This window comes from Aspergillus neoniger (genome assembly GCF_003184625.1).
Source record: "Aspergillus neoniger CBS 115656 unplaced genomic scaffold BO87scaffold_9, whole genome shotgun sequence".
In the NCBI taxonomy this organism is placed as follows: domain Eukaryota; kingdom Fungi; phylum Ascomycota; class Eurotiomycetes; order Eurotiales; family Aspergillaceae; genus Aspergillus; species Aspergillus neoniger.
The window spans coordinates 650976-662642 of NW_020291137.1; the positions used below are offsets into that span (position 1 = coordinate 650976).

The 11667-nt window shown below is 51.9% G+C and overlaps 5 protein-coding genes across 5 annotated transcripts; 3 read left to right on the forward strand and 2 right to left on the reverse strand.

Annotated features, from left to right (window-relative positions):
* Positions 1-237: 237 nt before the first annotated feature.
* Positions 238-1586, reverse strand: rsm25 (mitochondrial 37S ribosomal protein mS23). Its single transcript, XM_025620309.1, has 2 exons — positions 942-1586; positions 238-854 (listed from the first exon to the last, which is right to left on the reverse strand). Exons 1-2 carry the CDS (start codon positions 1370-1372, stop codon positions 497-499), a joined length of 789 nt encoding a protein of 262 aa, XP_025481930.1. The 5' UTR covers positions 1373-1586; the 3' UTR covers positions 238-496.
* Positions 1587-1711: 125 nt separating this feature from the next.
* Positions 1712-4626, forward strand: BO87DRAFT_374805 (pentatricopeptide repeat protein). The gene has a single exon (XM_025622872.1). The coding sequence runs from the start codon at positions 1919-1921 to the stop codon at positions 4445-4447; it is 2529 nt and encodes an 842-aa protein (XP_025481931.1). The 5' UTR covers positions 1712-1918; the 3' UTR covers positions 4448-4626.
* A 245-nt stretch (positions 4627-4871) lies between these two features.
* Positions 4872-7095, forward strand: BO87DRAFT_414403 (putative RecQ family helicase RecQ). The gene is made up of 4 exons (XM_025626630.1): positions 4872-4981; positions 5044-5162; positions 5230-5264; positions 5314-7095. Exons 1-4 carry the CDS (start codon positions 4902-4904, stop codon positions 6703-6705), a joined length of 1626 nt encoding a protein of 541 aa, XP_025481932.1. The 5' UTR covers positions 4872-4901; the 3' UTR covers positions 6706-7095.
* BO87DRAFT_239461 (KH domain-containing protein) lies at positions 6976-9643 on the reverse strand. The gene is made up of 9 exons (XM_025618828.1): positions 9324-9643; positions 9169-9248; positions 8936-9097; positions 8637-8658; positions 8501-8553; positions 8267-8431; positions 7956-8164; positions 7338-7872; positions 6976-7270 (listed from the first exon to the last, which is right to left on the reverse strand). The coding sequence occupies exons 1-9, from the start codon at positions 9520-9522 to the stop codon at positions 7247-7249; spliced, it is 1449 nt and encodes a 482-aa protein (XP_025481933.1). The 5' UTR covers positions 9523-9643; the 3' UTR covers positions 6976-7246.
* Positions 9644-10262: 619 nt separating this feature from the next.
* On the forward strand, positions 10263-11663 carry BO87DRAFT_374808 (acetolactate synthase regulatory subunit). Its single transcript, XM_025622873.1, has 2 exons — positions 10263-11180; positions 11252-11663. Exons 1-2 carry the CDS (start codon positions 10381-10383, stop codon positions 11427-11429), a joined length of 978 nt encoding a protein of 325 aa, XP_025481934.1. The 5' UTR covers positions 10263-10380; the 3' UTR covers positions 11430-11663.
* The last annotated feature ends 4 nt before the right edge of the window (positions 11664-11667 follow it).

Sequence of the window (11667 nt, forward strand, 5' to 3'; positions counted from 1 at the left end):
GAAACGCCTGGTCGATAACTTTCTGGGGGTTCGGGCGCGATAAGTCCGCCTCAATGATTGGCTCAGGGGACACCCGGCAGACACACTTGAAACACCACTATTGTTTGAGGTTCGACGGCTCACGAACTGTCTTCCGACTTTCATGTTCCAGATGATCATTGCCTCACAGCGGGGTTTCGTGGTTCCAAATTACTCTTTTGTTACAGACGTATAGTTGATACGTTGGCTCTACTGCCAGCTCTCCATGCGTGCACCTATCTAACCACTTGACCTAACCAACACAGCTGAAAAGGACTATTTATACGTGACCCAAAATCTTATTCACAGCAGGAAAGGATATAGAAAAAGCATAGAAAATAAAACAGAGCGACTCAAGAAGAAGGAAAAAACATATCGACAGTCCAGTAGTGTACATAAGCCATTAGAGAGTCTGGCAAAACCCGCCTCATCCGGGGTTGACAATACTAAAACCCTCAAAAAGTAGCAACTCCCGACTTCAGGCTGCTGCCGCAACCTTCTCCGGGGCGTCATCATCCAAGCTCGTCTCTGGCTCCTCAGCAGCTTGGATTTCCGGGGCTCCGAGGAACGCAGCCATCCTCTGGTCCGAAAGCTGGGCCTGCAACTTGGCCCATTCCTTCCAACGCTCATACTCCTTGTTCTCGAGGTCCATACCGATCTCTAGACGTGTCGGTCCGAATACAGCACCAGTAGCTTCGGCTTCCTCAGCAGCAACACGTCGTTCAATGTCTTCCTGTAGACGGAGGCGGTAGAATTCGCGGCGTGCAATATCGTAAGCGGCGCTCTTGGTCATATCGGGGACATTATTGAGGAGCCAAAGCTGTCGCTGAACAACGCTATTTCACCGGAAAAGAATTAGCATCGAATATTTGAATCATCGGCGAGATCTTCCCGCCCACAAATTAAGGACATCCCAAACGTACCTCTCACCGTCCAGGTGCTTTCCTCGCTGCTGGAGCCGGCTCCAGTTGTATCTCTCAAAGTCCTTGCCGGACTTTTCAACAAGCACTCGGGGTCGGGCAAGCTCCCAGGGATGGTCGCGGAAAAATTCCTTGCGCAGTTGATCCTCCTCGTACTTGATCTCGACAGGCTGGAACATGCGGCTTGCCTTCTTCGGCTTGATGCGTTTCTCCTGGACTTCGAAGACGGCCTGCGGCCTCGATGCGCCAGGGACGGTCTTCAGGCGCTGGCGAACCAATTGGTGTTGTTGAGGTCGGTTACGCACCAGAACCTCAGTGGGGGGAACATCGTGCATTATATCAAGCCATTTGGGCGTTTGGGGAAGTTTGCCGGCGGCTTTCTGTGCCACAGCGGTTTGGCGAACCCGGAGGGCCGTGAGGTTATATTTGCCCATGGTGAGTCGGACGCGGCAGCCAGAAGGCCGTGCAGAATCAGCGGGGAGGAATAGACAAATCCGGAGAGCAACAAACCCGACGGAGGGATGAAGCAAATGACCGGCGGGACGATCAATGGACCAAGCTTAAAGATATCGACGACGACTGGCCTGGACCCAGGTGTTCGGGAGACAAGATCATGGGCAGGGAAGGTCCGGGAGTTTGGTGTTCCAGATACCTGCGCAGGTGCAAAAAAGAGGATTGGCAATGCGCGCCTCCGATTGGCCCGTCGCCGGCTCCGCCCGGTGCAAAGCCAGAGCGAACGCCAAAGCCCATAATAATAATTTGACCCAGAGCTCAACCTCGCTGTCTATCTACTGCTTCTTACGCCCTCCTACTTCTCCCCTCCCTCTTGCCCTTTGGGACGTCCTTCGTCCTTGTCCCCATCTTCTTTTTCGACTACTTCCTGTCACGCTTGAAGAGCTCTCGGGCCAGTTCTCTTCAAGCTGCTCGAGATTTCCTCGGGACATGCAGGGCTGATCCAATGCCACGATGTCTGCCATCTCATGCCTCCTCCCAATAGGTACCAGAACTCGACCGACCTGCGACTTCTCCCCTCGCAGCGGTTGGATACGAGTCTCCCCTCCCGTCACACTTCGATGTCAAACTCCGAACCGTTCTCCTACAATGCCTCCTTCAGACGACTCAGTTCCAGACGTGCCCGCCCTACCGCGGCGTCGTTAGCAGACCTTTTTGTCAGCTCCCTGGTCATGGCAGGATACTGCCATGAGCACACCCCTCGCGCTAGGGGGATCTCTACGATCTCCATGAAGAATCCAGGGAACAATGTCGCTCAATGGCAGGATCGGGGGTTGACACATCGCAGGCAATTGTCGTCGAAACATCGCCTGGACTGTCTAGGCACATCGACAGGGAGTCTGCATCGTTCAAGTGCACAACGAATGATAAATTCCGGTGTTGCGTTGAGAATAGAGGACGAGGATGGTGAAGGGAACTGCTATGCGAACAGCCCCTCAGCGAGATCTTCATTCGAAGATCGTTACCCAGGCGCGGGTACAGAATCAACATTACAGTCACGTGGAGGATTACGAGAGATGGATCTGGAGAAGTTGAACAGCGAGCTACCAACAGCGGACACAGCATCAACTAGCGAAGATAATTCAACTGCGAGCGACAACGCCCCTGACGATGACAGGATTGGCCGTTTACCGGATTCGTCGAGCAAGTCGGAGAAATATCGCCATCATAAAAGAACAAGTCCAAGCAGGAAAGCATACACTTCGACCTCACAGTTATATCGAGCTGCCTTTGGTAGTTCACTCAACTGGAAACAGGCAGTTGATCTTGTTGCGAACGAGACACAGAAGGGACCGCCCTCAAACGAGGTATTTCCGACGGTAGACAAATCGCGGGATGCTTTGGAATACAAAACGGTTGAGGTATTTTTGGACGCTATGTGGAATGAGAGGATTTCAAACCATTACGTGTTTCGACTCTACCGAGATCTTCCCTCCCCCGGGGTTGCTTACCTGTCCAAACGCTCCAGAGGAGCACTCCTACGTCGGTTCGCCGATCCTCCAGATCGTCGTTGGGTGGATGCTCGTCGCTACCTTGCGTTGATAGAAGATATGGTCGCTGCGAAGCTGCCCATATCCCGCTCGCTCTGGAGTTCCGCTATACACCTTGCAGGACGAGCGTCTGGCAAAGTACGCAAGCAAGATGTGGTGAGGGCCATTGGACTATGGAAACAGATGGAATATCTGGCGCGTGTTAAGTCTGATGATGTCGTGTTCACCATTCTTTTCGATATTGCCATCAAAGCGAATCAGTTCACCGTCGCGGAACGACTATTGGAGGAAATGAAGAAGCGTAATATTGAATTCCGGCGCTTCGGAAAGGTCTCCAAGCTCTACTATTGTGGTATGCAAGAGGATGTTGCTGGCATTCAAGAGACATTCAATGAATTTGTTTCGAGTGGTGAGATTGTTGACACGGTTGTAATGAATTGCCTAATGGCGTCATTCATTCGTGCCGGAGATGTGGACTCAGCGAAACAGATATATGCGGAAATGCTTGAGGCCCAAGCAAAGTCCCAAGAGACAGGGGAACTAAGCATCGAGTCGAAGCATTCAAAAACACCGCATCTCACATCGGAGATGAACCTCTATAGGAGCAGAGTGAAGAAGCTGGGTCGAGTCCTGCAAGAATCCACCTCACTGAAAGAGATCATGCCTGAACACCATCGTGCGCTTCAGCAATCGCTTCACGCAATCCCTGACACTCGAACATTCCACATATTTCTTTCATTGCACGCTTACAAAACCGCTGACATCCATGGTTTCATGTCTGTCCTTGCAGACATGGAGAAAGTGTTCGTGGTTCCGCCGCGTGGTATGATATACCTCCTACTTTTTGACGGATTCGCTCGCAACGGGCGAAACAAGAAGGGCTGGACGGCCGAACGGCTACGTGTAGCTTGGAAAACCTATCTGCGTGCTCTTTACGAGTCGAGGACGAGACTCATTGAAATGTACCGCAGCCAAAGTGGACAGCATATCACAGAGATCCCGGTATTGAAGGCCCCCGCCGCCATGGAGATAGGCTGGCCAACGATTTCGCGAAAGCCAAGCGGACTGTACACTCCATTGCCTTTTGCTGACACCGCTGCCAAGGAGTGGGGCGAGGCCCAGAACGAGGAACAGAAGGTGATGGGCCAGTTCGACGAGCGCAAAGGTGTCTCCCATGTGAATGAAAGCATGGCTGCTCTCGAAGAAGATATTGATGTTGACGAATTGTTTCGACAGCAAGCTCAGGACCTGCAAAATGAGCTGCAAAATGAGCCGCAAGATTCGGAAGAAATCGAACGCCGGATAGAGAATGGCGTCTTTCTTGGCCGTCGAATGGTCATCATCATTCTCCGCGCGTTCGGCGCATGCTGCGGGCCAGAGGAGCTTATGAAGGTCTGGCTGCAGATTATACGGATCTGGCAGCCGGAGAAGCGCAAGGCGCTGGACGTCCTGGCTGCCAAGGAAGAGCTAGAGAGGCAGATGAACAGACTCCAAAGGCAATATTAGCCAATTATGGAGGGTTAGATGTGGGACGGTGATACATGTACATTATAGACCTGTTATAGTAGTATATACCCTCAGGTTGAAGCCTGATAGCGGTGTTTTCAACGGCAACAGCTAAAGGCTGTCGCTTGTTATCCTGTACAGCGAACAAGCTTGTGTGTTATTAGTTTTTTTAAATGATGTCATCAATAATGGATTCAAGAGTTGGGTCTAGAAATTCATTTCAAACTTACCAATCTAGGTGTAGTATATAGTGCTATTGGCAATGGAGAGAGATTCCGCTCACTATATCAGAATCCCATCTGCCTTCCTGATTAGGATCTCTATCTATATCACGTGGCATCGCGTATCGTACCTTCCGCGCGTCGCGTCTTCCAGCCGATGCCTCAATTCTCGATTTTGGGAAAATCTCCCAGCCTGTGCAGACATCTGTCGTGCTTCTAACGATGCTGCAGAAATGGGAAGTGGGAATCTCAAACGTCGCAATGTGGATATAGACTTCTACCTCCGCCGAGTTTTCCGGAAGAAGTCCTTTCGGTATGTTCAAGCTGCCACCAGTTCCTACTAGTGTACTCGACCTAAAAGAGACTATTATATAGTCCTCTTCAGCGTGAGGTGATCACGGCGGCCATCAACGGCCATGATGTGTTCCTGCAGGCAAACACTTCATTCGGAAAAAGCCTGTGCTTTCAACTACCAGCAGTAATAAGCCATGGCGGTTGGTCCACCTGCGTCTACCGCTCGAAGATCTTCATCTTTTGGATTGTGTCTGATGATGTCTTTAGTGACCGTTGTGATTAGCCCTTTGCTTGCTTTGATGGTCAGCCTGCGCAATATCCACCCTCGAGCGGTACTAATATGTCGTGCAGACCGATCAAGTAAAAGCGCTTCAAGCTATAGGGGTTGCGGTAGCAACAATCAACTCCACGACTCCGATTGCTGAGAGACGTGTGATCTTGGACGACCTACTATCAGGTCACCCGAAAACCCGGCTTCTCTACGTGACACCAGAGCTCTGTCAGACAGAAAGCTTTCGACGCAATCTACAGACTATCCACCGCCAGGGAGAACTGAATCGTGTTGCCATTGACGAAGCTCATTGCATTAGTGAATGGGGCCATGACTTCCGGCCGGCGTACAAAGAATTGAGTTGGTTCAAACAAAGTTTGACGAATCCACCGATCCCAATCAGTGCGCTTACAGCGACTGCAACGCCTCGTGTTCGGGAAGATATCATCAGACTTCTTGGCTTGGACGCTTCCATGCTGAAGATCTTTAACACTCCTTCTGCACGTCCCAACATTCATTACGAGATAAGGTACCTCAACGATTTTGCAAGTGACCCCACAGAGCCAGAAGATTTCCAGATCCACAACCTCGTCTCATGGCTCCAGTCTGTCCAGGCCCGCAGAGAGGCCGTCACTGGCTCTGCGCCCGCCACGCTTTCCCCGATATCTGGGATTATCTATGTGCCTCTCAGAGCCGTATCCGATAAACTAGCCCCTGCTTTATCAGCAAGCTGGCCCGGCCGTATTCATGCTGTGGCTTACCACGCTGGCCTATCCTCCGAAGACCGTACGCGCATCCAGTCCGAATGGACATCATCTAAGTCATTCCCTCAGCATGCAAATAATGAGAACGAATTACCAGAACACCCGGCATTTTACATTATCGTCGCAACTACTGCATTCGGTATGGGCATTGATAGCCCGCACGTCCGCTTCGTTGTTCATTGGAGTCCGCCGCGGAGCTTCGAAGGCTTCGTTCAAGAATCCGGTCGCGCAGGTCGCGACTGTCATGCCGCCGCATCCATTGTCTACTACAACACACAAGAGCGAGATAGGATTCTTGAACGTCTGCAACGAGACATTGAGAACGCTCGCAATCGCACTGGCGCGCACATGAGCAACCAGAACAGCAAGGCACAAACCACCGTTCAGAATCAGCTTGCTCGACTAGCTAGCTTTCAAAAGGTGATCAGCTACTGTGAGAATACCACACGATGCAGGCATGACCTGATCAAGGATTTCTTTGGGGATTTCGAACTTGAGAAGATGGGTTCCCAAGTCCCTACATCGGGGATGAAAACTAATGGTTCCACTGATTCACCATGTGACTTTGCTTGTGACTTCTGCAAGGAAGGTTCTCACGCTCTTGCCCTGCGAAAGGCGAGAATGGCGCCCGAAAGCCACACAGACGACTTTGCCGACATGGACGTCCCGTGGTATATGCAAAAGATGTTCCCGGGGGTATTTTCCTGAGGTTGATCCTTAGAAGTTTGAGTATCTCTTATAGGTTTCATATATATTGCGATAAGAATTTTCAACGATACTGGGGTATAGATACTGGCCATCTTGCTGGTCGACCACTGACACGACTATTCTTGTCAAGCCAGCGTACGCGAAAGATATCAGTATTACGGTTCAATACCGTGTGGAATGATTTTTTATACCACCCCAAAGAAGAGGCGTGCACACATCCTACCAGAGCCAACGGATTGGGCAAACCAAATAATTCGCTAAGCAAAACAGCAAAGTTTCTTTTAGCTTCAGAAATGAGCGCAGATTTCCGGCTTTGCTCTACAGACTTTAGCAACACAGACCAAACCTCGGTTGAATAAGAACGAAAGAACGGACTAAAGGTACAGACAGCCTAGAGGCAGCTCGGTCGTCGATGGGGCTCACTGGCAGGCAGGTATCCATTGAGCCTGCATAGAATCACCGTTTCATACTCGTGAATAAACATAGCCTTCTTTGATTCTCTGCTTTGGGCTACTGCTATGGCAGCTTCCCAAGCATCACCTCACAGTCCTGGAGGGGGAGGGACCTAATCGAGCAAAGCAGTTAATACTTGGGCTTGCCCACTCAACATTAAGTCAGCAGATTGTACTTACAGCACTGTAGCTACCGCCGGGCGGAGGAGGTGGCGGAGAGCCCGATCCCGGAGGGGGAGGAGGGGGAGCCTCGCTGGCAGGAGGCGGCGGCGGCGGAGCGGGGCTCTGGGACTGTTGCTGTTGCTGTTGCTGCTGCTGCTGAGCAGCCGCCTGGTAGTACTGGTAGTAGGCAAGGTAATTCTGGTAACCGCCGTAGGCAGCATATGGGTCGGTTCCGTAGTATTGAGCATACTGGGCGCTGTAGTCGGGAGTTCCGGTTCCCGAACCGCCAGCAGCACCTGCGGCTTGGGTCGACGGGCTAGCAGAGGTAGATGGCGAGTTCTGGTGATGGTTGCTACCATATCCGCCGCCGCCGCCACCACCACCACCGCCGTAACCTCCGCCGTAGTGATAGCGGTCTCCGCGCTGGCCGCCATAACCGCCGTAGCTGTGCTGGGGTGGGTTCTCCTTGAAACGCTGGTACTGCTCGCGAACATTGGCTAGTAGATCCTCACACAGGGCCTTTGCACTCTGGACATCATTCGGGTCGGGACCACTGCAGAATGGAAGTAATAAGTATCGGTGAAAGCTGCTTCCGGTGCTGCAGGGATAGGAAGGGGTTGTAGGTGCGTTACGTACGCTACGTGCAAGAACATTGGCTCATCGCTTTCCCTGCCAGTACTGGGCTCCATGAAACCAGAGCCACGGCCTTTAATTTGAACCTTGCAGCGAGTCTTCTGCTGGATGTGCTTCACGTAGGCACCGCCTTGTCCGACGACCTGAGCGCGGAGGTTGAAGCCAGGGATCGGTTCGAGATCGACAGGGATGCGCTCCTCGGGCCATTTGCGCTGTATACCATTAGTTGTCTATAGACTTCACTCTGGGGTCTTGAATCTTGAAAGGAAGGGACGGGGAGAGTAGCTGGTGCTGGTATGGTGTGAAGGACGTACACGACCGTACTCATCGCGCTCTACTTGCTCGGGTTCGCGACGACGGAACCGGCGCTCATCGACCAGGTTGGGGAGCTCTTTCTTCATGAGATCGTCGATCAAGGCGACGGCCTTTTCAAGGCCTTCCTTGTTTGTGCTCGTTACGTGGAGATAGAGCGGGGGGTTCTGGGTGGGGGTTGCGTGTTAGTAATTCAGATAGTCTGAATCAACGGGGGAGTTGGTATATGAACGTACCGCGGCGGTGGCCATGCTCTTATCCGGGTAATAGTTTCCTCTCGTAGTGACATCTTGAAAAGAGAACAAAAATGATGAGCTTCCTTCTTGTAGTCAAACGTTTGATAATAATATGAATATGGAATGAAAGGCGTACCGGCGCCAGTTTCTTCTTTGATCTAAATGTCACGCAGCGGAGGTCAGCAGATGCAAATGAGGGCAAGTGTTGGGATGCTATTGCAAGATGTTGACTTGGGTAAGCTTTAGCCATAACCGCAAAACGAATCATTGGAGAAGAAAAAAGGACAGGGTATAAGAAACGAGGCCAAAAACGAGCAAGCAAAACCAAGCAAAAGGCGCATGGCGAACGACGGAAGCCAGCAGCTAGCTAGGCTTGCGACAGGTTTTGGGCTTTGGGCCTGGGCAGGATCAGCGGATGTATATAGGAGTAATTACCATCTTCTGAGTAGAGCCTTTGGTCAGCGTGTAACGGTTGCGCAAGTCATTAATCTCAATATCCTTGATATAGTCTCCATCAGCAACGTAGATCTCTGCGTTCAACTTTCCAGATGCGTCGCCGCTGGCAGGTGAGCCGGATGTTGGTACGGGGCTTGCGGTCTAGGTAGTGGAAACCAAAGTCAGCATATTGTGTTATCCTTGGTGTTGCGACCAGCATGGGCGTTGCTTACCGAGCGAATTGGAGGGACGTCGACATGTTGAATGCCCTTCTTCGCTTGCAACTGGGCGTTGATCTTTGCCGCAGCGGCAGCTGTGTATGACTCCAACGTTAGTTCTGCTGCCACACACGTTTCCTCTTGCCATTATCATAAAGGGACGAACGTACCAGCGGCGGCAGCGGGATCGGTCTTCTTCGCAGGGTCTGCGCTAGGGCTCCGAGGTTCACGACTGAGAGGGCTGCGAGCTCGAGTCGATTCGGACTGTCGCGACGAGGGAGACCGAGAGCGGCGGTCGAAGCGCGACGGGCGTCGCACTTCCGGCTCGGTCTGATCAAAACGAGAGCGTTTCGAGCGGCGATCGTCCATAGTATCGGCAATGTAGGAAGTGAGAGGTTAAGAGAAGGGAAAGGGATAAGTGACGTTTAAGGTGAAAATGAAGGGCGTGAGGCAAGGCAGCAAGGTAGGCTCCGAAAAGGCCAAGATAAACTTGCCAAAGACTTTCGCAGGCGGTGGAGTTTGGAACGATCCGCCCCGGTTTGGCCGCTAAAGAGGACTCGACTCGAGATAGTTTAGTGGCCCAGCGAAAAAGTAGCAGAAACTAAGCAAGAAATGGCCAGCCACGGGGGATGCCGAGCTGCCACTCCGGAGAACTTAGTAGCGGCCCTTTTGCGCTTGGGAACCAATAATAGGCCTAGTGTTTTAAGTGTGTGTAGTAAAGTAGATAGTGTGCCCGTACTGACAGTACAGGGTCCTTTGGATCCAATATTTCCTTTGGAGAGATAGTAGGCAGGTAGATGAACACAACAAATCAATCGAACATTGCGTAAGATGCACTAAATGTATCTATAAGTTGATCAACTACCAAGTAGTAACCACTACAAACAATAGAATCGATGAAGAAACGAAGATGCAAGCCCCGATCATGTGAGTTCACACAAAAACAACTAACCCCAAAACAGCCAAGCGTGCAAACGCTATCTACCAGTAGTTCAGTATGTATGGTAAGTAATAAAAGTCGTCACGGGACAAACGAAATCCTTACCGCCGAGACTGAGTCAGCGCCCCGAGGTCGGAAGGCCGCCGCGTATAAAATGCAATGCGAAGTTCCAACACCTGCGGACTTTATTCTCCGCGACCCCAGAAAAGCCCTGCGAGGATCTCCGGACTTTGTTGCCTGCCACTTTTTCCCACAAAAGTGCAGGCTCTAATCCGTCGCCGGCGATCATGGCTTTCCGGCGTCCTTTGATGCTGTCAACGACAGCATCAACGCCTTTCCTGTCCGTTGCGAGCCGTACCTCACGCCTGGGGGCAGCCTCCCGATTCAGCACCACCACTCGGGTTTCTTCCTCCTCCAGCTCGACCTCAGCCCTCGCCTACAAGGCCCTTCATCGCCGGTCTCCCCTCCCTCTCCCCGTCAACGATGCCTCGCCTCAATGGGACGCCCCCACGGCCGTTTCGTCCATTCTCTACGAAACCCCTTCCGTCCCCACCAACCCTCCCAAGCGCCATATCCTGAACTGTCTGGTGCAGAACGAGCCCGGTGTCCTGTCCCGTGTGTCCGGTATTCTGGCCGCTCGCGGCTTCAACATCGACTCCCTCGTCGTCTGTAACACCGAAGTCGAGGATCTGTCTCGTATGACCATCGTCTTGCAGGGTCAGGACGGCGTCGTCGAGCAGGCTCGTCGTCAACTCGATGATCTCGTCCCCGTCTGGGCTGTCCTCGATTACACCGAGTCCGCTCTGGTGCAGCGCGAGCTCCTCCTCGCCAAGGTCAGCATCTTGGGTCCCGAGTTCTTCGAGGAATTGCTGCAGCACCACCGCGAAATCATCACCCCCGGTGAGCAGACGGAGGGTCAGAAGGATAAGGCTGCGCAGGTTGCCAAGACCGAGTTCCACCCTCGTAATCTGCCCCAATCTCAGGCTTTGAGACACAAGCATGAGCATTTGGATGCGATTACTCGTCTCACTCATCAGTTCGGTGGAAAGGTGCTGGATATCAGTACCAACAACTGCATTGTTGAGGTGTAAGTTACCCGCCCCCATGAGTCATACATACAATTTCCCTGCATCTCTTGATTCTGATGATATGATATAGCTCCGCCAAACCCTCCCGTATCGACTCCTTCATGAAGCTCATCGGCCCCTTCGGTGTCCTCGAATCCACCCGTACCGGTCTGATGGCTCTGCCCCGGTCTCCTCTCTTTGAGCCTAGCGAGGAGATCGAGAAGGACGCCGCTGACGTTGTTGACGCCAGCACCCTTCCCCCCGGTTAAATGTAATCGTCTGTGCGCTTTTACTTATCTATCTATTATTATTATCTATATCCCGCAATGTAAAAAGCACAACCACAATGTACTTCATCCGTTTCCTTTTGCAGGACCTGAGTTCCACCTAATAATATGTTGTAAATTCTCGCATTCAATGATTGACTCAATTCATTTGGATCTCGCAGTACTATGACTACTACTACTACTACTACTACTACTACTACTACTACTACTACTGATAGCA